Here is a 26,089-nt window from a genome sequence, read left to right as displayed (position 1 = left end):
AACCTGGCAGGCGGGTGGGAAAGACCTATAGAATCCCTACGTTCAGGACAGGAATCCAACCTAAAACATTGCAGACTGACGCCTGTCCATCCTCTGCATCACTGCGTCTAATAATGGGACCCTCCGCCACCTCCCTGGGTCCTTGGTTCCACCGTGAGATTGCTGTTACTGTTAGGAAGATTATTTTAGACTCCCACTGGAATCTGCAATTAAACCCATCTTTCCATGCAAAGTGCTTCAAAATGATGGAGAACAAATTCTTGACATCCTTCTGTTTATCTAAGAGCACTCTCATCTCCTCCTTTAGTCCTCTGTTCTTAGGGTGAACCATTCCCAGCTCTTTAAATCTTTCTTCACAGGAGTTAAGTTTCCTCTGATCATCCTCAATGTCCTCTTTTTGAACCCATTCCAATTGCTTGGAGTCCTGAAAGTGTGGGGCCCAGACCTCCACTGGGTTCTGGAAGATCTGTACCTGATCTGCTGCTCCTAGCACAGGGGTGAGTGTGGGGTGGAGGGGATCTCCTCTATAATCATCACCATGAAGGACGGTGGACGTGGATATTACCCGGGGATTTGGGTGAATGGTTTTCATGACCACCTGAAGTTCATGCTTGAGAATGAACTTGGTCTAGTGGCTAAGGCAACAGGCTAGAAACCAGGAGACCGTGAGTTCTGGTCCCGCCTTAGTCACGAAAGCCGGCTGCGTGACCTTGGGCCAGTCCCTCCCTCTCAGCCCAACCCACCTCACAGGGTTGCTGTTGTTGGGAAAATAGGAGGAGGAAGGAGTACTAGGTATGTTCCCCGTCTTGAGTTATTTGTAAAAATAATAAAGGCGGGATAGAAATTATAAATAAATAAATAAATAAATATTTGTGGGCAGACAAGAGCCCAATTTTTGGGGTATCGTGGAGGGAAAGAAGCTGCCAGGATTCAAACATTATGCTAAACTATAACGTGGCTCAGAATATTGTGTGAAGTCAGCGACTGTGGGTTGTAACCCATGGTTCACAGTTTAGCTTAAGGTATGAACCCAGCTGACTGCAGCTTATTCAACAAGCCATGGTTAAGGAAAACCCAGTCACAGGATACCAGATAGCCTACCCTTCTTAAGAAATGCGTTATATACCCTGTACCTCTAATCTAGTGAGACAGATTTAGACACTTAACTTCTGTAATTAGTTCAGTACTGTTTCGGTTGAATTTAAACCCAAACACCAAAATCTATTTTATTCTTGCCAACCACAATGAGACAGATCATGCAAATGTTACTTGCTTTGCCTAATTCCCCCAAATTAGCATGATTTAGTGAAAAACCCCAGTATGCAAAAAGTTACAGAAAGATGTGCTTACCAAGTAGAGCAGAAAGGTGTGAAGACCCGTTCCAAGTCCCACCGAGGATAAGATGCCTAACCCTGCCCAGTAGGCACACCATAAAAGCTTTTTCTCCATATACTTCACATACTGAGGAAGGAGGAAACAAAAGAATAAGAAAAATTAGTTCGTCAGGAGCCTCCGTGCATCGTAGATATCAGGGGGCAGCTTGAAGGAGACACATCCCACCATTATGCAACTGGGGCAGAATGTGGGTTTAAGACACAGAAACGGTTGAGTCCTAGATATCAGCCAGTTTGTGAACGGAGCAAAGATTGAAAAGAGTCAGGAAACACTGGTCAGCCTTAAACAGGTGCTAAGAAAAATGGTTTGATTTCTTTGCTCCAAACACTTGAAGCTGGCCAGACATAGCTCAGGTACGTTGCATGCAGGAGAACACTCATCTCCCAAGTAAGCTGATAAGGAAAAAGAACAAATTTTGTATGCCCACTATCCAGTTTTGATCTTTCACTGGATTTTCAATATCTTTGCAATAGTTAAGCAATGTGCAGCGAATACATCTATTATTAAGGGCACTAAGAGGTAAAGGTAAAGGTTTCCCTTGACATTAAGTCCAGTTGTGTCCAACTCTAGGGGGCGGTGCTCATCTCCGTTTCAAAGCCGAAGAGCCGGCGTTTGTCCGTAGACACTTCCTCTGTGGTCATGTGGCCAGCATGACTACACGGAACGCCATTACCTGCCTGCCGAAGCAGTACCTATTAATCGACTCACATTGGCATGTTTTCGAACTGCTAGGTTGGCAGGAGCTGGGACTAGCAACGGGAGCTCACCCTGCCACGCGGATTCGAACCTCTGACCTTCTGATCGGCAAGCTCAGCAGCTCAGTGGTTTAACCACAGCGCCACCGCGTCCCTTATTAAGGGCACTAGGAGAGGCCAAAATGTATATTGCCTTGAGCAACTAGGTGGAAAGCAGGATAGAGATGAATCTGTATTTTAAAAATAACAGCAATAACAACCACCACCCGTTGGCAGGGATCCACAAAGTTTGGCCAACCTTGGCTTATGTCCGTCCCTGTAGCTTCCAAAGCGGGGGCAGGAAGGTGAGTTATTTTAACTTCCAGCTCAGCTCGGTTGTGCCTTTCTCATACCAATCCTGCTTGCAGAACAACCTACTCCTTTGCCAGCTCAGAGCCAGGTAAGAGAAAGCTTATCCCCCTCGTCCCAAGTAAGACTTAGAAGCTTAAGAAAACAGTAAGAAGCCTCACTGCAATTCAAGAGTCTCCAAAGTAAGTAGGGCAGATGCTAGGCTGTTGTCTGGACTTCAGGAAAAGCTGATAAATATAGTTAGCTTTTGCTTCTTAAAAAAGTGGACTTGTTAGTGGCAACCTATGAAGCATATGAGGGACGCGGTGGCGCTGCGGGTTAAACCGCTGAGCTGCCGATCGGAAGGTTGGCGGTTCGAAACCGCGCGGCAGGGTGAGCTCCCGTTGCTAGTCCCAGCTCCTGCACACCAAGCAGTTCGAAAACATGCAAATGTGAGTAGATCAATAGGTACCTCTTCGGCGGGCAGGTAACGGCGTTCCGTTTAGTCATGCTGGCCACATGACCACGGAAGTGTCTACGGACAACGCCGGCTCTAAGGCTTAGAAACGGAGATGAGCACCGCCCCCTAGAGTCAGACGCAACTGGACTTTACGTCAAGGGAAACCTTTACCTTTACCTTTATGAAGCATATGAGGACTAGTGGTTGACTAAAAGATGAGAGGGGCAATGGTTAAAATGCTGGACTAGGACCTGGGAATTCCAGGTATCTCTCTCCTTTCCAAGAGTGGCCTTATAGGGCAATTCCACCTACAGGGTTGTTGAGGGAAAAAAACAAGGTTCAGGAGAAGCTTTGAATCTCTTGGCTGGCTTGGGAGCAACATGCTAATTGCAGCTTGGATACAAAGGAAACATACTGCGAGAATGTGAGTAGGCCCTTTGAAAATTCAGGAAAACACTAGATTAACTTTGCACATGCAGTTACCTGTTGATGGGCGCCCTCGATATAATACGTAGATGTAAGAACGGCAAGCAGCAGTAAAAGAGACACCACTATTCTTCGGCGATGCCACAATCTGGGGAAAGGGAAGAAAAATTGCCGTTAGCATTGCAGATCAGGAAAAGGAGAACGCTGCCAAAACTCCACCCTGAGTCTAGATATTCACGAATGCTTCCCTCCTTCCATGTTATTCTACTCTAGATTTCCTCAACCTTGTGCCTTCAACTCATGTTAGACTTCCACTTCTCTATCTCCAGCTAACAGCAGCAAACTGGACATGAGTTAAGGTAAAGGTAAAGGTTTCCCTTGACATGAAGTCCAGTCGTGTCCGACTCTAGGGGGCGGTGCTCATCTCCGTTTCTAAGCCGAAGAGCCGGCGTTTGTCCGAAGACACTTCCTCCGTGGTCATGTGGTTGGCATGACTAAACAGAACGCCGTTACCTGCCCGCCGAAGCGGTACCTATTAATCTACTCACATTGGCACGTTTTCGAACTGCTAGGTTGGCAGGAGCTGGGACTAGCAACGGGAGCTCACCCTGCCATGCGGATTCAAACCGCTGACCTTCCGATCGGCAAGCTCAGCAGCTCAGCGGTTTAACCCGCAGCGCCACCATGTCGCGCAGCAGTTTGCTCCATGTGGAGCAGGGTTCCTCAACCTTGGCTTTGCTGGCTGGGGAATTCTGGGAGTTGAAGTCCGCACAGCTTAGAGTTGCCAAGGTTGAGGAACCGTGATGTAGAGAATATAAGAGACTTTGTGTTGGTCAGGCCAAAGAGGCAGGTAGGTCAAGTTTCTTCCTAAGCATATAAGGAAGCTCATGACTAAGACACGAGGGGAGCAATTGCTGTGGTTTTTCTCAGGCATATGCAACTCACAGACATAGTGTAATTAACATAGCCAGGGAATGCTAGTTTAGCATGGCGCTCAAAGGCAAGCATCACACAAAAGAAAGCTTTCTTTGGACTACCCATACCCAACTGCAAAACTGGTTTTATAAGTCAATGATTTCTAGTATAAAAGGAGAGAGAAGTTCCCTTCTTTTAACACTCAAGGACCACGGTTTTAGGTAGAAGTGGCAAATTCAATGCTTGATCCCTCCACTTCAAAGGACCAGGTTGTAAGTCATGGGAAAAAAAAAAAGACCTTGAGGAGGAGACAATATTTGGCTAAACACACAAAGGGTCAGACAACATCAGCCAGAGAATCAACAAGGATCCATGGAAGAAAAGGCAATTTCACAGACCCGGCTGATCTCTTTGTAAGCACGTTACACGTACGAGATGAGTCCGTGCAGTGCGTGCTTCAAAAGAGAAAACACGCATCACTTTCTGGAGCAGTGAGGACGACTGCAGGAGGAAGCAAGAAGTGGGAGATGCAAGGGATGACAGAAATCCTGACTCTGTACCCAAAGGAAGGTCGATTTATCCCTGAAGCAACCAACTGGGATCTCAACTATTTATTGATTTATTTATAATCTATATTTCGCCACCATCCGTCTCACTCAGGAGTGACTCTGGGCAGCTTACAACAAAACTAAAATAAATACAGGCCAAAATACCATAAAAACAGTATTCTTAGAGAATAACATAAATATAAAATCCAAGATGGGGATGTTAAAAAGTTCTTAATTCAATTCATGTAATTCACGGGGGCCTCTTCAAGGCACTAACCACCCCCAGGATTGATTACCCCTCCTCCCGCCCCAAGCAAGATGGCAGAGCCAGGTCTTCGCCCCTTTCCTATGCGGGCGTGTGTCATCTCACATAGCAGCACGACAGAAACGGGCGTGACAGGGAGAAAGTCCGGTTAGAACCAGTCAACCCTGGTAACTAGCTTCCTTAGTGGAGAAGAACTCCATTGTGGAAGTGTCATGAGCGCTGATGGCGAGCAGGAGGGGGCCCCTATCCAGGGGGGAAAACGCATGCGTAGTACTGGGGAGTTGAGCAGCCATTCAAAGAGACCCAGAACAGACCCACCTTGACTTTTGGGGTTTATCTGTCTGGGTTTTCCCACGCTTCTTCAATTTGTTAGGATTTTCTGTCTTATGTAGCAGTAATAAACACTAGAGACCTACTCCTCGTCTCAGCGTGGTTCCTGACTCTTAGGACAGGAAGCCCCCAGATTACAAGCCGACCAGGTACAAGAACCAGCCCGTGAGGGTAATGGTTCCCACTCCCTGTGCCAGGTATGCTGTGCACGTGCTCCAGGGTCACCATTCGCAAAGGAATATGGTACAAAGGACTGTCACCTGTGGACTTCAATGTCATTGGGTAGGGCGAGGCCTGACGGTGTAAATGATTTCCCTAATTACACTAAGAAATGGATCACTGATGTATGCAGAGGAACGTCCTATATCCAGAAGAATAAAGAAGGCAATTGTCATGAGCACTGATGGTGAGCAGGAGGGGGTCCCTATCCAGGGGGGAAAACGCATGCGTAGTTTAGAGAGTTTGAGCTGTCATTCAAAGAGACCCAGAACAGACCCGCCTTGACTTTTGGGGTTTATCTGTCTGGGTTTTTCCCACGCTTCTTCAGTCTGGTAGGATTTTCTGTCTAACGTAGCAGTAATAAAACACTAGAGACTTCTTCCTCGTCTTGGCGTGGTTCTTGCTTAGTCAGGACATCAATGAGGAGAAGACAGACTATTGAACTTGATCCAGCGTGGCCAATTCAGAAGCCTTCTGCCTTTTCACTGTTCTTTGGATCTCCCAAGCATTTAGACCTCATTCGTTCAAAGACTGCAAGGATTAAGAGTCCGTAATTGTTTACGACATAGTGGAGAACAGCTAATTGAGGGGCAAAGTCAGCTGTCAGAACACAAGTTCCACACCATCTTGATCTTTGCCCAATAAAGAATTAAGAAAAACCACTCCAACGGTAAGTGCTACAGTGAGAAACATCTGATTGCCCCACCTAGCTGAATAGTCAGAGGCAGGGTGGGGGAGACATGAAGAAAAGCCGCTCTATAGCCCCTCAAGAGTCACTTGCTGAGATGGGCGGCTATAGAAATCGAATAAACAAACAAATAAAAATAAAATACCAATTCTCTCTACCCAAGGATAGGTAGAGAACCACAGAGAAATCAGATTATATATTTATAGGGGATATCATTTCAGATTTATGAGAGGATTTATGTGCTTGGGGTCAAAACACATCTGTCTTAAAAAACTGTTCCTGGACCAAACAGGAAACACACATACGTCATACAGATTGGCTAACCAGTGAACAACAGCTAAGCTCAATCCTATACTGCTTCAAGGTCAAGTAGATAGGAGCCACTGAGCTGGAAAAGCCTTGAACTGCTTCAGTATCATAGTTCACCACCCTAATTTCTATTTCGGTAGACCCTAAATTCTGATTAATGTCATAGGGTAGGGCATGACCTACAAAATTATCTAGGGCATTCTTTCCAATCTGAGGTTCTCCAGGTTAGTGAGAACATCAGAGAACCATAATCCAACCTGATTTAAAGCAAGAAAAGTGTGCAAAATAAAAAAAAGCCTATCACAACACCACTGTTGTACAAAAAAGTGAATTCATAAAAACATCAAATAATGGATCTAAGAGCTCCAACAATGGATTGGAAGTAGGATTAATCTCAGTCAGTGTCTTCTACCTAAGAGCGGTCAACCAAATGTATCTTCAGTTCAGAAGGCCCCAAATCCAATCCCTCCATTTCTACACTAAGGCAACGGATTAGATATGAGTTGGCAAAAGGTCATTTCCTGGATTCTAATTCTGACCACTCAGTATCCATCAAATGGTCACCAGGACGAAGAGTAACTAAGAGTCCCTGTAAGGATGGAAAACCCAGAAGCAATGGCTAATTGCAACTGGGTGCTCCAACTTTACCTAGAGTTGAGAATGAAGGAAGGATGAGAGACAAAAGAGGGACGGGGGCTGGAGGGAGATGCAGGCCCGCAAGAAAACAACCAGCAATGAACACATTTGAAGCAGGAAGTACGAGAAGCCATTACCAAGTGAACTATCAGCACGGAGAGAAGCTGAGAGGAAGGGGCGGGACAGAAAGAGAGGGTGGAATGGAGGAGGTGGGAAGGAGGAGAACCCATTCGTGGCTTTAATGGAGTAAGATACTGATCTAATAAAGTACTACACGTATCCCTCATGGCTTGTGTTGTAAGTTGCTGAATTTAGATCATAAAGGTAGAGAACCTCACAGCTCCCTCCTCCTCGGAGAATTTGCCCAGGTCCCTTTTCAAAGTTTTCATCACATCAGGTGGGATCTAAGGAATCCTTCAGATGGAGTCTATAGAGCAGCATTTCTCAACCTTGGCCACTTTAAGATAGGTGGACTTCAACTCCCAGAATTCCCCAGCCAGCTGTGCCAAGGTTGAGAAATGCTGCTCTACAGCATGGAACGTCACTTCTTCAGCCAGTCCTTTGCGGTGCTCCCTGTTTTATGGGAAAGGGAGAAAATTTAACCCACCTCTTGAACTAACCAAGGCACAGAAAATTTGGAACTGGATGATTGGAGGGAGTTGGAGGGCCAGGAGAAGGAAGGATGGACAGAAGGGATAGCTCATGCCTTTACCCGAACCGGCGTTGTGCCCCCACCAGCCCTTGGGGAAAGGTCGCCTCCTCTCCTGGACTTACTTTATGGTCCATTCTTTTGCATTTATTAATGTTTCCAGGAAAAAATACTGCAAGGTAACAAGTGGTTTTCCCCAGAGGACGATACTCTGACGTGCTTCTCGTTCTTTCTGCCTTTGGTTGCTTGACGAAGGGGACTCTGCAAACAGGAAAGAGAGAAACGTGAGAGAGAACTGTGGGAGAACAGCCCATTCAACCCACAACTTGCTTTCTCTAATACAATATCGCTGCCTATGGACGGGAGGCTTCATCGCTCACCCCGCCCATTTTAGTTCGCTGGCTGGCCCTTACCTTGGAAGAGCCAGCAGCTTAAAGCGGGGAGCAAAAGCCGAATTGTAACCTGCTTCACATGTTGGTTAAAGTCGTGGTGACATCTGAATCTAGATCAGGGTTTTCAACCAGGGTTCCGTGGCATCCTTGGGTTCCGTGAGAGGTCACTAGGGGTTCCCTGGGAGATCACGGTTTATTTTAAAAAATTATTTTATGAATTCGGGCAACTTCACATGAGAGAGTTAAGTTTCATTCTTCATTTTTAGTTTAAGGACACCGTTAGTGCGTATATAAAGGCCTACCCATGAAACAAATACCATAATTCTGTAACTTCTGGCCTGTATTTGAGCCTGAACATGCAGGGGTTCCCCGAGGCCTGGAAAATATTTCAAGGGTTCCTCCAGGGCCAAAAGGTTGGAAAAAGGCTGATCCAGATCATAGCTGAATCTGAATCTAGGTCACATCTGAATCTAGGTCATAGCTGGTGAACACAGAGCAATTTGTACCCAAGTCTGTGTTCTTACTTTACTCAAGGAATATGTCGTTTGGACTGAGGCCCAAAGTGGAGCAGCTAGTCCCTATTAACTCCTGGCCTCCAAATGTAGAACTGAAAGCATGTGATCGCCCCAGAATGGAAAATAGGATCTCCGTTGCTTTGAATCTTGTTTTCATCACACACGGGAGTGAACAGAAATGGAGAGGCTGAACGTTACCCCGTCTTTTGCAACTTGATGTGGGGGGGGGCAGGAGGACCCCCCCATGTTTGTTTATGTTATTGATTAGCTTTCTATCTCGCCTTTTATTCAGAAACTCAAAGGGGTGTGCATTGTCCTCCCTCCTGCCACAAATCCCAACAAAAACCAGCACTTGCTAACTGACACTGGGCAGGCAGATGGAATGACTTTGGAGATCCCATCGAACTCTGTGATTTTTTTCTTTTTAATCCATTCGACTCTGTCCGATTCTTGGAGTCTCCCTGGACCAGTCCCTGCAGTTTTCTTGGTGAGGTTTTTCGGAAATTGTTTGCCACTGCATCCTTCCTAGGGCTGAGTGTGTGTGACTGGCCCAAGGTCACCCATCTGGCTTTGTGCCTAAGGTGGGACTAGAACTCCCAGTCTCTAGCCTGGTGCCTTAACCACTACACCACACTGGCTCAATCAACTCTATGATAGAACAATAGAAAAGGGCATTTTTATGGCACAATCACAGTTGCATTACTTTTTCCCATTTTGCTATATTTCACTTACAAATATATAAATTGCAACTAGGATTTTATGATGGTGAGATGCAGACGGAAGAACTGTACCCAGATTGTGGCCATACTGCAGATGGAAGAGGCGTTAGTTGTGTTTCCTCACAACTAAATAAATAAATATACTTTAACATGCAGGGGGAAAAAAGTCGGCAATTCCTTTAAGCCGAGCTTGACTCCTTGACTTCACAGATGTGTCACCAACACAAACACAGTGAGGCACAGTTTGTCCCTGAGCCTTTTAATATACTGCAGGGAAAATGGTGGGGGAGAGAAGAAGGGATGCTGAGGGATACACCACAAAGCTGTTTATGCAGCTCAGGGTGAGCTTGCGCAGCACTGCATCTGGTTTGTGCTACAGAACTCAACATCCAAAAAGTGCTCCATTCATATGCCTATTGTTTATGGTGGTAGAAACAGGGTTGAAAGTCTACAGCAGTGTTTGTCAGCCTCGGGAACTTTAAGATGGGTGGACTTCAACTCCCAGAATTCTCCAGCCAGCATGGTTGGTGAGGGAATTCTGGGAGTTGAAGTCCACCCATCTTAAAGTTCCTGAGGCTGAGAAACATGGGTCTATGGCACAGACTAAAAGGGGAGATCATAAAGACAAGGGTGGACGACCAAAGTTCAAAGGCACCTTTCGGGATGTGAACCAGATCTCCCTAATGCACAACTGGCAGAGGATATTTTCACAACCAATACACTGCTGTGGCTGCTACAGGCCCATGGGCCTTTGATATAATGCCTGGCCAATGTGCTTTGTCCTCTGGTGCGATTAAAGATCAATTCAAGCGCAGCCGACAATGAGCTAGATCAGTTTCAATTTGCCTTATCCAGGTTTTCCGTAGGGCTCTTTCCACCCACGGGGTTGTCTTCTCCTGAGCAGTTTGTATGGGTAGCAAACTGGATCCATTCTGCAAACGTGCCCAAACCATCTCAGCTGCAGTTTTTGGATTTTACTGGCTCCTGTTGGCTGGCTGCAGCATTGCTGATGGATGGTTTCATTTCTTCTTCGGTCCGTCAATGTGATGCCAAGGATCCTATGGAGGAAGTATGTTTGGAAGGTTTCCAATTTTGAGATTTCTGGCTGATTTAGCCCCATGTACAGGTAGTCCTCGACTTACGGCCATACACTTAGTGACCATTCGAAGTTATGACGGTGCTGAAAAAAGCGGCCTGCAACTGGTCCAGGCACTTACGACAGCCGCAGCACCCCTGCAATCACAAGATCAAAATTCAGGGACTTGACAACCTGCTCACACTTAAGATGGTTGCAGGGTTCCAGGGTCACGTGATCGCCATTTGCAACCTTCTCAGCCAGCTTCTGACAAGCAAAGTCAGTGGGGGAAGCCCGGTTTGCTTAATGGCTGCGGTGATTTGCTTATTGACCACAGTGATTCGCTTAATGACCATGGCAAAAAAAATTCGTAAAATCAGGCGTGCCTCACCTAACAACCATCTCGCTTAGCAGCAGAAGCTCCAGTCCCAACTGTGGTCATATGTTGCGGATTACCTGCAATAGCACTTGCAGTATCTGTGACCAAAAGCTTTGCATGTCAGTGTTAGGCTTCTGCGGTAAGCACCAGATGGGTGCACCAAAAGCCACAATGATGGCATAATTCGGAAAGAAATACAACTTTTCTTTCCTGCGCTACGGAGCCGAGATCTTTGAATTCTTGCAGTCGTTTTCATCTAGCAGCACAATTCCTGGTGAGCCATCGACAGTATTTTCTTCTTTTCCACCCTGATGACCAGTCCAAGCAGCTGTACTGCATCCCTGATGTCACAGAGGGTATCAGGGGTTTCCACTTCAGCGTTGGCAAAAATTGCAGTGCCATCCATGTACATGAGGTTGGCGACGAACTGGCCCTAGCCAAATGTGATCCCGCATTTTTCTGCGGAGGCTTTTCTCATGATGGAGTCTACTGCGATACGGAATGTCCCGGGGACTGGCAACTCAGTCATTAAGCGAAGTAGACTAATAATTAACTTTGTATTGGTGCCCTGGGCTTGGTTATCCACCAAAGCCAGTAGATCAGCTGAAACCTGGGATGCGATACTATTATTGGGCAAGCATTCTTTTCCCCATGGTTTGTTCAGCTTTGTGCTTGGAAATGGATTAGCCCCCTCCCCATTTATCCAGGCTTGGTACTGGCAGTATTACGCAGTATTCTGATCAGGATTTCTCTCAGTACAATCACGTCCACATTATTGATCTTCAATCTGACAGTAAAACGCTGCTGCAGAACTTGATCTCGGGCCTCCTGACAAAGTGCACAAGAATATCCCTTGGTGCGTTTCCTAATTCTGCAAATCGTATACTGATTCTATACACTTTGCCAATCTCTGCCTCCGTATCATCTTCATCCCGTTCCAAAACATTTGTTAAAGATGGAACCACCTTTCCTCCAGCGTCTTCTGCAGGATGCTCCGGAACCGCTCTCCCAAGCAGAATTCTTTTTCTCTCAATTCCAGTAACGCCAGGTCCTCTAAGTCCCTTTCCATCTCTCCGTTTATTATTTCTGTTTTACCTTCTAGAATTTCCACTTTGTCATTAATTTGTTTTACTTCTCCGTAAGTTGTCCTATAGATTCTTCAGGTTTTTTTGTAAATCCTTCTTTCATCTCCTCTTTCGTCTTTACAAACTCTCCTTCCATTCTCGCTTCAAAAGCAACTTTTAACAGATTTGGCAGCTTCAGATACTTGCTTTCCCATCCCTTCAAACATTTTTTGTAATATTTCTGGGGCAATCCCCTTTCCTGTTGGTTGCCCCAATGATCCTCTCCTCTCCTCTCCTCCCCTCGCCAAGCTTTGCTGCTTTTCCAGTAGTTGCCATTTTTAAATTTCTAATCCAAAAGTGATAGTAAATTAACTACAAAAGTGAAAGTAAAAGGCAAGCCTCTCCTCGTTTCCCCCTCTTCTGCCTTCTCTATAACCTCAAGGCTTTGGTCCAATCTGTCTTTCCTAGTTTTAATGGCACAGTCCATCTCATATTACACTTATCTCCTTGTTTTGTAAAATCCACCAGTTGTCTTTTCCCTTTGATGTCAGACAATCAACATTCCCATGAAGGTCTGGTCTATCTATTTAATTCCAAATAACACCAAAAGCCCTTTCACCAAAAAGTTAATCTTTCAGATTTATACCGTCCCCTTTATCCGCTTGTAACTTTCTTAAGTCAAAATCTTGTTAAGCTCTTTGCTGTTATTTTAAAGTCTTTTAAAAGTATTATTTTCCTCTTCACTTCTGTAACTCAGAAGGAAGGGTGGGAAGGCTAACTCACAGAGTGGTTGTTTCCTTTATCCCACTGTTTTAAAGACCTCTTTTCAATTGTAAATTGACTGTATCCAAAGGGGATTAAGAGAGTTTGGTCAAACTGAGTGTCCGTAAAAGATTGTGCTGTGGGTGCGAACATGCTGCTGTTTCTCCCTTGTCCCCCAGCTGCTCTACTCATGAGAAGGCTGCAAGACTTCCATCCCACGGTCTCCTCACGAGGAGCAGCTGTTCAGGGTGCAGGTGGGCAATCTTTCAGTCTCTCCTCTATCCAGAAAGACTCTGCTGGCCAGAAATCACCGATGGCCGCTGTTCACTGCCGCAGCACCGTCTCCGCATCTTCAGAGATATCTAGTCCATCACAGAACCTCACCTGGAAGCCTGAAACGGCTGGAACTTTGATGGCTAGTCCTAACTGCCATTCGTTCAGTGCCATCATAACTTCAAATGGTCGCTGAATGAATGGTCATAACTCGAGGACTACCTGTAAATAATAATCAACTTCAAAGGAAATATATCTGGTAAATGCCCTTCCCAGGCCTGATTTCAGTTTGTCCAGTACCAAGTCTGGCCCTCTGCAATGTGGATTACAGCTCCTATTACTCTGAACCAGTATTTTTGGTTAAGCTGGCTGGAGCAATATGTAAGTTGTAATCCAACGTATGCAGAGAGCATGCAGTCTAGCACATTTTATCAGTAAACACCTTGTAGTTGTTTCATTATACAGAAATTATTTTTACCCACCCGCCATACCTAGAAAGTTTCCATTGTGGTGTTCTTTGCTCATTGCGGTACGCCTCAAGTCACAACTTCTTCCATTCTCTGCCATCTCATAGGTCAGTCACGTGTGGGTGCCTAACATCACAATAAAAACACACACACACAAACAACAGAAGTATTATGTAGAAATCTGCTTGAAAGCAAAGACACACATCAGCAAGGGTTATTTTTCCATTCTCCCGTCTTTTCCACCAATAAATGCTTCATCGCCCGCTGGTAGCCATGTTGTGACATGCTCTGGGGATTGTTCCCACTGGGCTTTAGGGGTCCGTGTGCAATGTTCTTTAGATAAGATCTTAGCTGTGAGCAACCGAAACACTCTTTGAGGTCCTTGGCCAAAGTTGGAGAAGGAAACTATAGTCCTTGATCTTCTGCTCTCAATTTTTAGATCTTCCTCTCCATCTAGCCCACTCTCACCAATCAAATTCATTCCTGAGCACATGGGCACAGGACTGTGTGATGGAGCAAGGTTCTGATGACCCCGAAGTGTACCTTGTCAGCATGGCCAGTCAAAAATGTCAGCATTTGTAACTCAAAGGGCCCAGCAGTAAAAAGTTAACTGAAAATGGATGGGGATGAGGAAGAGAGATTCTAATTCCCACGATGCTTCCATTAAGAATACAAATATTTAAAACTAAACCCAAGGGCATTGATTTCCTAACTCACGCTATCTAACACTCTCGAAGGGAAGGAATTCAGATTTATTTTGCATATTTGATATTGTAGTTCTAATGCCAGTATAGGCAATCGTTAGGTAACCTCCCCTCCTGTGTACACATGAGAAATGTGTTTATTAATAAGTAAATAAATACTAGACACATATACAGCAAGTAGACAAAATGATAATAAATCACTCTGGGGTGGGGGTGGGGGATAAAAGTCAATTTTAAAAAATCAGCGAAGATCTCAAGGAAGGTTAATGCTTGTTTGTTTATTGATTTATTGATTGCATTTCTTCACCGCCCACCTCAACAAGTGACTCTGGATGATTCACAAGTGAATTAAAACAATAAAAAATTCACTGTTACTTTTTCAATAAATTTCCCCCCTCCCAAATGTCTTTGGCAGTTCACATGAACCTATGAAAGCAGGTGCTTTTTAAATACTTTCAACACCTTTGAGGATAAAAGTAACTGAAGTTTTACAAGCCATGCACTCCTTCAGTGATAAACATTTTCGTAACTTTACATCACAAAGAAAAAGAAAAGTCACCATTCTAAAATTGGAAGAGGCTATTTGGGCTATCAAGTCCAATTTTCTGCTCTGTGCAGAATCCAAGCTGAAGCACCTCCAATAAATGGCACCCCACCTTTGCCATACGTCCAGATCAATAAACATGGCAGCTTCCAGATGTGAGGACCTCAGTTCCCAGAATTCCCCAATCAGCATGGCCATTGCTCAGAATTATCAGAGTTGGATCACTCAGCTGGAAGTTGCTATTTGGCTAGATGAATTCCCATCTGTCAAAGATGGTCTGATTACCAATATAATGCATAACTCCATTTCATGACACACTGAAGCAATCCATTACAATCCAGATGTCTAAACTTCAACTTCCACCAGCTACGGCCATGCTGCCTCGTCCTGATGGGAATATTAGACAAGGATATGGACAGCACCAATATGTTACCTAACGTACTTATTCCTCCTAGCAAGCCTATCAAAAATGCTACATAAAATATGGTTTTAGAAATAAATGCATAGTTCACGAGTATGCATAGCTCATCGACTGGTGCAAGATCAGAACCGTTAACGTTTGAAATTAATACGGATCTCACTCTAACTACCTATGAATGCCGAAATACGGTTCATCAAAATTGCAGCAAGCAAGGTGGTTGCAAAATGCATCCTGTCTGTTACCTCCAGAAAGGGCACTTGCTTTGTTCCTTAAAAAGATATATTGTGCGTTGTTCTCTTTCAGCCAAAGATTTACCCATATAAGCAGGATACTAATGCAAGACAAAAGAATAATGGCTGAGAGGGGAGGGGAAAAAGCCATTACCTCCCCTTTGCCTGGAGCTGTGTGCATTCCTGGGTTGGAGACCTCTATTTACAAGAGATCCTTTGTCGCCTGTACATTAATTTCAGCAATACTCCATTCAGCATTAGCACATCCCATAACATTTCTGTTGGACAAGAGTGAATGTGATGGCATCGCTCAGGCCAGAACAAGGGTGACAGGTCTTCTAAATCAGGGCCGTATGCTAAATCAGGACCGTACGCTTTGCAATGCAATCCGCACCAGCCAGCCTCGGTATCCAGAACCCTTAACATGCTCTGATGCCGTATGAAGTTGTTTCTGTTGGATGACAGCTTGAGGAAAAGCAGGCTGAAAAGGGACACAACCACTGCCTTCAACTATCTGAAGGGCTGCCGGCTTGTAGGGAGTTTGGGCTTATTCTCTCCTGCTCCAGAGGGTAAGACTGGAACTCTGGGGACGAAATTTGAAGGACGCAGATACAGAGGAGATATTAGGAAGAATTTCTGGAGAGAAAGAGCCATCAAGCAGCGGAACAGGTTACCACGTGGAGTGGTTTCTTCCCCTTCAGTGGGGGTTTTCAAACAGAGGCTGGATGGTCATCTGTTAGGGATGGTGTCGCGAATTCTGCAGCGTGCAGGGGGTTGGGCTTGATGGCCTCGCAAGCCCCTTCGAACTCTATGACTTTATGATAGTGACTGCAGTGGGAATGCTTAGACTGGAACAGCAATGACTGCTCTATCGTATCTGGAGGGTACTTTACGTATTGTCTAGTATATTTTATGTAGGATAATTTTGCAGTTGAAAGGAAAGAGAAAAAGCGGATGACCAGCAGCAAGGTGGATGGACTCACTCACAGCAGCAATGGCTGCACCAGTGAAAGACCTGAAGGACAAACCGCAGACAGCGTGTCTGGGAGAACAGCTGTCTATGTGGCTGCTAAGAGTTGAAACTGACTTGATAGCTCATAATCAATCGACCAATCAATCAATTTCATAGTGGTTCTAGTTTTACCCACAACTTATTTTTAGCTTACCTCTACCTGGGTTTGGTTTGCCTATTATGTATTTTTATAGTTTTGATTTTATTATTCTGGCTTTTAGTACCTACCGTGGTGGTCTTGACTATATTATGTTTGTATGTTCTTCAATATTTATTTATATTTATTTATTTATATTTCAAATGTCTGTCACCGCCCATCTCCCCCCAAAGGGGGACTCAGGGTGGTTTACAACAAAATAAACAATTTAAAACCATAAAACCTAATTTACAATGCAAACTATCATTATAGATAGATAGATATAAGATCCATTGTGGCAAAAAGCTCTCATTCAATGGGGAGGGCACTATGGCGCCAACCGCCCCCAGGAAGAGCTGTTGCCCTTCCCATCCCAGGCAAGGCGGCAGAACCAGGTTTTCAAATTCTTCCGGAAGGCCGGAAGCGAAGGTGCCTGCCTCACCCCCGGGGGCAGAATATTCCAAAGGGCAGGCGCCCCTGCAGAGAAGGCCTGCCTCCTGGACCCTGCCAGATGGAATTCCCTCGTTGGTGGGGTCCGTAGCATGCCCACTCTGCATGACCGGGTGGGATGGGACGATGCGATGGGGATGAGACGGTCCCTCAGGTAGCCTGGCCCCACGCCGTGTAGGGCTTTAAAGGTGATAACCAACACCTTGAATTGGGCCCAGAAGCAGACCGGCACCCAGTGCAGCTCGCACAGGAATGGCGTCACATGTGCCAATCTAGAGGCACCAATAACTACCCGTGCGGCCGCATTCTGGACCAGTTGAAGCTTCCAGATACTCTTCAAGGGTAGCCCCATGTAGAGCGCTCTTTACTTTTTATGTTGCGTTCTTCTATGCTGGCCATTGGCCACTGGCAAGTGTAAGTTTCAAGCTTCACCTGGAGGACACCAGGTTGGAGAAAACAGTTATAGAAGTTCAGAAGAGATACCCAGCTCAAGTGCGACTTAACTGTTAAACGGCAAGCCACCATAGGTAATGAGCAGGTTGTGAGGTTGGAATGTGGGAACTTCAGATTCTAATCCACCTGTGGTCTATTTGAGAATCCAAAGGACAAGAACCCACCATTAAAGAGGTCCTCTCTCTTGCTGCTGTCACGCCAAAACTCAAGCAGTAGGAACCTCCAGGACAGTAGCACTGCCGGCTTCAAACACAAGGCAAAGGAATTTGGAAGGGCGTGGTTTTATGCCACCACCCAACAATCCCGAGCTTGCAGAAGCTTTCATTAGGAAAGTGCTTGTAACACTGCCTGCAACCTTCAACATCATCATCCTGATCAAATACATATTGGAATTATTCGTAAGCACCGTTCCTTAGCAATGTCCTTTAAAAAGCTTTCTACCATCAGGGAATTTCCTTCTACGGGGTCTAGTCTCCTGTGGCATCACTGCTGCACACTACATTTGATTCTAAGGTAAATTCTAGGGCAAAGAAGGGGCCCTCCAGCGGTCATCTCGTCCAAGCCTAATTCTAATGCTTCAGCACCTGCTAAATTAAGTTGCTGCTTATACATCTCTAACACAAAGACGACTGTCGTCACAGACCACACCGATGTATAAACATGATCTGAGGACGTGTTCAATGATATTTAGTTGAAATTCCCTTTACTGTAACTTGAACCCTTTGGTGTAGGCGTCATACAAAAACAAATCTATTTTGGCATCGACGTGACGCTGTCCTAAGTATCTGAAGAAAGCAATGCCCACGAGATGGGCGGTGAAGAGATAGATAGATAGATAGATAGATAGATAGATAGATAGATAGATAGATAGATAGATAAATATAGCCTCTCTTCTGTACTTATTCCACAGTGAAACTTTAGCCTTAAACTGGAACATCTCTCTCTTCTCCAAGAAGAAAAGTATGATCTATTTAGAAACTCAGCCATTAACTGTAGAGCAGTATCCTGGGGCACACACTAACCAGATTTAGGTTGTAAATAAATCACAACGCGGCTTGTCTAGTTAATGCATTGTGTGTACTTAAGTAATGCGGCTCGCAAACTGTAATTTAAGCTTAGTGTGTTCTGTGAACACAACTAATTATAGTTTATTCCAAAAATACAGAGTTGTACAAGCTGAGGCTTCGTAAAATGTATAAACCCAGAATGTGGTTTACATGGGTCTCTGTGCAGACTGTTGAAACCTATTTGCCCCATGTGGACTGTCTCTAAATGGACTGAGAGAATATCCTAAATGTGCTGGCTGAATTCCCATCATGTCAACCACTTGGACATGATGGGGGCTGTAGTCCAAGACATTTAAAACACACCATCGGGAAAGATAAGCTGCTTTAGCGAACTCTCCTCTTTGATCAAAACTGACCAGTGATGGGAGCCATGCTAATTTTTAGGAAAAGATGTCTTCCCTTGCTAAGAATTTCTTTTAATCAAGCACTTATAAGCTCACCGGTACACACTTTAAAAGTATCTTCGTTTGTGGCAACTAAGACTACTTAAGAAAATTTCGTTTTCTCAACTCAAAGAGAGATTGAAAATAAAATAAAAAGAAATCCCACAAGGTTTTTTTATTTAGATTTTTAAATATATCTTTTGAAAATGATTCAGGAGTTTGGATCATCTCACTCAAGCACACTGCTATTTACGAAAGCAGCCCAAATGTTTTCAAGTTTGCCATGGATACCTGAAGAGAAAACACGACTGGTTTAAGAGTTAGTTAAGTTTCTGGCACAGGGCCTTGGAACATGAGGGGCCACCTGTCTCCCATAACACCCACCTGGCCGATTCGATCCTGCAAGGTTGGCGTAGTCTGGGTTCCTTCGATTCAATGCCTCCTATTGGGAGTCCAGAAGTGCACCTCCTCTGTAGCAGCGCCTGCCCTCTGGAACAAGGTCCCTCCCAAGATCCCGATGGCCCCAGAAGACCTTTAGAAGACCATGAAGACCTGGTCCTTCACCCAGGTCTTTGGTGAGGGAGAGCGAGACCCCTCACTTCATCGCACTTGCCATCTTTATTTTCTAATGTTTTATTGTCATTTCTTTGATGGTTGCAAGCCGCCCAGAGTCATTGAGAGTCAGGCGGCATACAAGCTCAATGAATTATTATTCAACAAGCAGGTGCTTAAAGCAGCAGCAGCAGCATCTTTTTGTTGTCACTTATGGCAACGTGAACAAAAAAGGTCCAACGGCCTTAACGAATGGCAGAGTTTCTACACCAGCCGAAGTGAATATTTGTAGCTCAGGGTTGAACTGTGGAGTCCCTGGTGCACTGAGGACGTTGCCTGGTCTGGCAATGAAACGTCTGCAAGAAAACAGCAATGCTCAGAGAGCACCCGGGACTCCAGAGCTTCTACGCTCATGCCAAGCTTCAAAGCACTTCTTTCAGATCACTGTCAAAACACACTGTCATGAGTGAGGATGGCGAGCAGGGGGCTCCCATCCAGGCTGTAAAGCGCGTGCGTAGCACTGAGGAATTAGGTGGCCATTCAAAGAGACACAGATCGGGCCCGCCTTAGCCTTTGGGGTTTATCTGTCTGGGTTTTTCCCATGCTTCTTCAGTTTGTTAGGATTCTCTGTTATGTAGCAGTAATAAAACACTAGAGACCTGTTCCTTGTCTCAGCGTGGTTCCTGGCTGTTAGGACACGGACAGTCCTAAAAGCTACAGTTATGAAATAAATACAGCAAACGCACATCACTATCCTTTCTCCCCTTTCCTTGCAGCACAAGGCTCGGGAGGGAGAAGACACAGTATTTGAGACAGCAGGGGGGGAAAGGCCCATCAGAAGCTCCTAGGCACCAAATAGCATTCGGTTTCAACAAGAACCTTGAGGTTTTTTTACTACACCTTGTGGCAAGAACAGCTGTTCTACTGGGGAGAAAAGAGAAACGGGAACTTACTCAGGACGTGCCGTTGAACAGTTGCGGTGAAGTTTTACAAGGTGAAGACAAGGACTGAGGTGGTGTGGAAAGATTAAAAATGAATTTAAAAAAAGGACTTGGGTATTTTGAGTGCTATGAACACCCAGAAAGAGATTTTCAATTAAATCAAACATTAGAAGAATAGTTAGGACAACTTGGATGGACGTTCCCAACTGGCACAGAATTGCGTAAGAGAAAAGTATTTTGGTAACAAAGGGAATACAGTATAAATCCGTCATCAGGGTCCTAGTCTATCTAACTGTTCCACCAACGAAAGAGGAAAAAATAAAAATATAGTTTAGAAGCGTGTTCCTGTTTGGCTGAGGGGGTTATGCACATCTAGAAATCAAAAACTTTGTTCTGCACATTTATGGGATGTATTTTTCCCCTGACAGACTAAATGGATTATAGGAGAATTTGGCAAGCCAAAATGAACTAAATGGATTAACTCAGCCTAAGCCTAAAGTCTCAGCTATGGGCAGGAGTGGATGGGAGACCACCAGGAGACCCCAGGGCTACAGACTAGACTGAAGTTGAAAAAACCATTCCAGAGGACCATGGCAATCCCCTTCTGTAACACTGCCAAGAAAACTACATGGATGCAGGTACCAGAAGTTAACTCTGCTCTAGTAACCTATGGCAAAAGAAGTTAAAAAAATGTGTGTATGTGTGTGGGTGTGAGGGCAGGGGGGTTGCAAGATTGTATACCTGGATGTTACCATTCCTCAGCACTGCTGGCTACCTGAATGACCATTTTACAAGCCAAAAACAGTAAATGAAACCATCCTGAAAACAATCTTGATTCCCCTACCTTCCTCCTCAAAAGTTCCTGTATTTTTGACCTTTATGAATACTCCGTTCAATCACACTCTGGGCTTGCCCATAATTTAAAACAAAAAAACTTCTTTTAACCATGTCAGTCGAAAATCAGACCGAATGTTAAAACAATGAACAACAACCAGTGGCAATTAAAAGCAGAATTCAAAAGGCCAAAGATGGGATTTCTTGAAACAGAACGCCAATGTGGGAAACGCCCTCCCTCTGGTTGCCACCCATCTCACCTGAGCGGGCAGCACCATTCGCTTCCTGGCCACAACCCAAAGGCAGGTTGCATCCACGGTGTCCTGTACGATGCAGCTGAAGAGCTTATAACCCTTGTGAGCTTCCAGAAATCCCTTAAAATGTGGCTTTTTCAACAGGCCTGGGGATCCCCCGGCAACAGGGAGCCACGCTTAACACCCTGATGCGTTCCCTCTCGCAATCTTGTTTTTATCTCCGTTTAATTGCTTTTAATCTGGTCTTGCAGAATGTTTTTAATTGTTGGTTTCATTGTGCGCCGCCCAGGGTCGCTTTGGGTGGGAAGGGCGGCTGCATAAATGGGATAAATAAAATAAATAAATAAATTACAACCCCAGAGGGCCGAAAACCTACAGGCTGCCTTAAACTCGTGCGCTCAAAACCAAGTGGCTGTTCTGGGCTGTGGCAAAGAGGACGGAGCTCTCTGTCCTTGCACAATGCAAACCCCGATCACCGCCCCAAAGCTCTGAGAAGGCAGTTGGGGAAGCTCTTTGTCCTTAGGTGACTCTGGAGCAACAGGTGGCCGTTGCTTCCCAAGATCAACTGTCCCAGAGATTTTGCCATCCATATACAGCAAAGGGCTCCAGGATGAGATAGATAGATATATAGGTAGTCCTCGCTTAACGAACACGATTGAGACTGGCATTTTGGATGATAAGCGAAGCGGCCATTAAGCGAATCCGACCTGATTTTATGACCTTTTTTGCGGTGGTCATTAAGGGAACCACGTGGTCATTAACACGGTTCCCCATTGATTTTGCTTGCCAGAAGCCGGCTGGGAAGGTCGAAAATGGCACTCACGTGACCGCAGGATGCTGCAACGGTCATAAATGAGAACTGGTTGCCAAGCGCCCAAATCATAATCACATGAGCACGGAGATGCTGCAACAGTCACAAGCCATTTTTCCAGCACCGATGTAAGTCTGAACTGTCACTAAACAAATGGTCATTAAGTGAGGACTACCTGGAGATAGATATATTTGTCTTCTGGTATTCTCCCAAGCTTTCAGTGGAGCTGTCAAATGATGGTTCAACACAGAGCAAACACCGTATGACATTCTGGTATGAAGTTAAACATATGGGAGGGAACCAACACTCCACAGTTGATTGCAGAAGCACTTTTGCTATGCTTCTCCCCTTTCCCATTCATTGCTCTATGTGCCAATGTCACAAGAGCTTGCTTCTTTGATCCGGAGGCAGCACTGGTGATTGGTGGGAAGGTCTTGCTTTGTTGTGCAATGGCAGGGATTCTTTTGTCACGGTCGAATAACAACATATGGGCTGAGTGATCCGACCAAAAGCTGAGGCTGGCAGTTCACTGGGTGAAGCTGAAATGGAGTGGCATCAGATATGCCAGTAGCTAATGACCAAAAACATGTTTACGAGGTTCGGAGAAATCCAAAGGCCTCAAATGAATGAAAGTGATTCCTAGCCTGATGAGGATGATTTGAAAAATGTAAAAGAGCTGATTTTATATTCAAACATTTATCTTAGGATGGTGGATGTTTTATAAGTAATCAGCACAGGTATATGTGGAAAGGTAACTGTTTTTATAGACTTATAGGTGGGACTTGCATTCTTCCGCCTCAGCCAGTCAACCACAACTTTTTCCAAGTTGCTCCATTTCCTTCTTCACTAGTTTTTATTTTCCATCCAAGAATTAATTCAGATTAATTCCGAGGCTACTAATCGTCTTCCTTAAGTTATTCATCAGTGTGTCTTTATTTATGGCTTCCCTCCAAAGTTATGCTGTGGTCCTACAAACACTGAATGTCTTCCAAGCTTGCTTGTATACGGATGACACTCTCCTGGCTAAATTTGGAAAACACATTTCCCTGCCCCAGTGGTGGCTGCACCCACTCTAGACCAGTTGTGGAATAACTGGGGGACGAGACCTAACTTCAGAGTGTCCATGGAAATGTCCTGCTAGTCTAAAGGCACTATGATCTAGTGGTCTGATCCAGCTTTTATGTTCTGAGATTCTGTTCACTTATCTTCAAACTGAAAGTAAATCTTTCCTGGTTGTCTTAAGCCACACCGCTGGATTCAATCAGCCCCACTAGGGAGACCAGACCAGGAAATCAACTCCACAGGAAAGCTAAAACTACTTTTATTGAGATTGGCTACAGTAACAGAATCTTGCAAGTCTAATTGTGCTGGACCTCTTTCTCCCTCTTATAGTTGTTAATTAGGGAGGAATCTGCCTGAGTCGCTTCCGAATGTTACCTCATTGTTCAGGACTTAAAAAAATGTTTCAACCCCTGCATAACGGTCCCTGCGTATTTCCATCAAGGTAATCCTCCTTACCCTCTACATAAATCCACCTCCAAAGTAGATCAGAGTAAGATCTCTGCCTTCTCTGTTTCTTTATTTTGATTCTTCTTTGATCTTCTTTTCATATAGGCATAATTCCTCCTCAACGTGGTGCTCTCCTGATGTGGTTGACTAAACCGACCTTCTCATCCAGTCCACCAAGGCAATAATGGCAAGGGATCATGGGAATTATGCCAGTAGGAAGGCCAGGCTGGGAAAGGGTAAAGTCTGTTCAGCTACCCCTGCACAGGTAGACTGTCCTCCTCCACATATTTTGCTGATCCTTTTTAGAAGCCATCTAAGGCCAGTGGCTTTCAAAGTGGGCCCAACTCTCTAAATAGTACAGGCTTAAGTGCCTTGAACTCCAGCAATTCGTTAGATCAACCCAACCATGGGTAGTCTACTTCAGCTGGCAGTGATTCGCCCAAATTCAGAGGTACAACACTTCACCAATCCCGTTCTTCTCTGAAGTGGCAATGTGCGGGATGCTTAAGCAGCAATGAATGTGCTCTACCATCATGCTTCATTGCACCCGCAGTACTCTGAATCCTGTATAAGTGGGCTGAGCTCTCACCGACTGACCACTTACGATTCTGCAGAGAACAGCCAATGGTTGGTCTTTTGTTTTCTATTGGACAATTATGGACGTAGAGAAGATCATTAAGAGCACCGCTGACTGCAAGAAGAACCACCAAATCAGCCGTAGACCACATGAAGGCTGGTTGCTCCCTTGAGCCAATGACCAGCAGGCAGAAAGTCACATACTTTGGACATGAGATACAAGTGAGATGATCTAAGAGTGAGGAAAGTAGAAGGTAAAGATGGTGGGTGGATAGTACTGTATTAAAGTCACTGTGGGGTGATTCTTGGAGGACTGTCCATGGAGATACGTCAAGATGGCCAGCACCTGTCATGCAGTTGCCAGGAGTCAAATCTAACTCAATGGCATCTATAATGGTTTTAGTTTTCCCACGCTCTGCTTTGAGAAATTCCACTACAGAATTTCAACTACAGGTTTGGCTGGTATCAAAACAAACAAACAAACAAACAAGAATCTCCTACAAACCCAGCAAGAAAAAAAAATCTATTCTTTCGAGAGGGCAGCACCAAAACAGAATCCCTCTTCCTTGCATAGATGAAATTTGGTTCCCTCCAAGCTCATTTTAAATTAAAACAGTGCTTCTGTGTACCTCCCAGAAGCTATCACTGGAAGATGGGACACGATAGCAAATATATGGGTAGGAACCATCAAGCCACATATTGTGCCCACTGAACGGCATCTCCACTTGGTGGTTTCAGATGAAGTCTTTCCCAGGGAGATGTCAGGGACTGAACCTGGGATCTTCTGCATGCAGATCAAATATTCTACTTCACAGCACATGCACCTTCTTCAGCTTCTTCTTCTGCCTGCCCTGCCTCATCAATCATTTGTTGAGAAGTTCATTTGATATCCTAAACTGATCAGGCAGATGGGTTTGATGGCCAAAATCGGTGTTTCTCAAACTTGTTGGCTAAGAAATCCTGGGAGCTGAAGTCCACACATCTTAAAGTCACGAAGTACAAGAAACGCTGTCCTAAACGGACCTTTCCATTCTATGACATTTATGACACCTATTCCCAACCCCAGTTCTGCAGTACCTGTATGTTTACAGTTGATGTAATTAATGGGATGTGGAAATGATCTTGGGAGGCTGGGCCCAGAGATGCTGCCTAGGGAATGGTCAGATAAGAGGGAGCATAGCCCGCCGCTGCATAACGGATGGGGCAAAAGGCTCAGAAGGGACCCTCCCTGGTTTCTCGAACTCTAAAGGAGACAGAGCGAGAGATGTACTTTCAGAGTTGCAAGCTTCCGTTAATGTAGCCTTACAATAAAGTAGAATTAGCTCACCTGGTCATGTTTCCTGTCTGGTCTACCTGGGAAGGCTGACAGCTAATTCTGTTCCATTTATTTATTTCCATCCATTTATCAGCTGATTCTCATAAAGAAATGTGGGAGAATTACCAATTCACAGGTTGCAGAAATACTGCTTCAAGCATGGAAGGCTATTTTCTTTCTCAATTCCCAAGACAAGAGGAGCTATACTTAGCTTGTGGATTCAGTCCCTCACAAGTCATCACAGCTTGACTTCCACCAACTCCCACTCTTCCCCCACCCCCCACTCCCATTCATAAAATAATGGAAGAACTAATGTGGTACCTCCTCAGCATCCGGAAAGGGGGAAAAAATAACATACCTTTGGGCTGACTGATGTAACAGACACAATG

The 26,089-nt window shown here is 45.0% G+C and overlaps 1 protein-coding gene and 1 long non-coding RNA gene across 4 annotated transcripts in view; both read right to left on the bottom strand.

Moving 5' to 3' along the window:
• The window catches only part of VMP1 (vacuole membrane protein 1), a 173,036-nt gene that overhangs the window by 142,143 nt on the left and 4,804 nt on the right, over positions 1-26,089 (bottom strand). For all 3 annotated transcript variants that reach the window (XM_063296458.1, XM_063296445.1, XM_063296452.1), the window contains exons 2-5: positions 13,533-13,634; positions 7,988-8,123; positions 3,361-3,451; positions 1,351-1,461 (exon numbers count right to left, since the gene is read on the bottom strand). In XM_063296458.1, coding sequence (XP_063152528.1) covers positions 1,351-1,461; positions 3,361-3,451; positions 7,988-8,123; positions 13,533-13,608 — 414 coding nt within the window. In that variant the 5' untranslated portion in view covers positions 13,609-13,634. The remainder of the gene's footprint in view (positions 1-1,350; positions 1,462-3,360; positions 3,452-7,987; positions 8,124-13,532; positions 13,635-26,089) is intronic.
• LOC134492355 (uncharacterized) lies at positions 12,580-12,867 on the bottom strand. The gene is made up of 2 exons (XR_010067432.1): positions 12,786-12,867; positions 12,580-12,749 (listed from the first exon to the last, which is right to left on the bottom strand). It is a non-coding gene; the product is annotated as an uncharacterized LOC134492355 (long non-coding RNA).

Source organism: Candoia aspera, chromosome 1 (genome assembly GCF_035149785.1).
Source record: "Candoia aspera isolate rCanAsp1 chromosome 1, rCanAsp1.hap2, whole genome shotgun sequence".
In the NCBI taxonomy this organism is placed as follows: domain Eukaryota; kingdom Metazoa; phylum Chordata; class Lepidosauria; order Squamata; family Boidae; genus Candoia; species Candoia aspera.
Note: the sequence above shows the minus strand (reverse complement) of the source record. Positions and strands in the feature narration are given on the sequence as shown.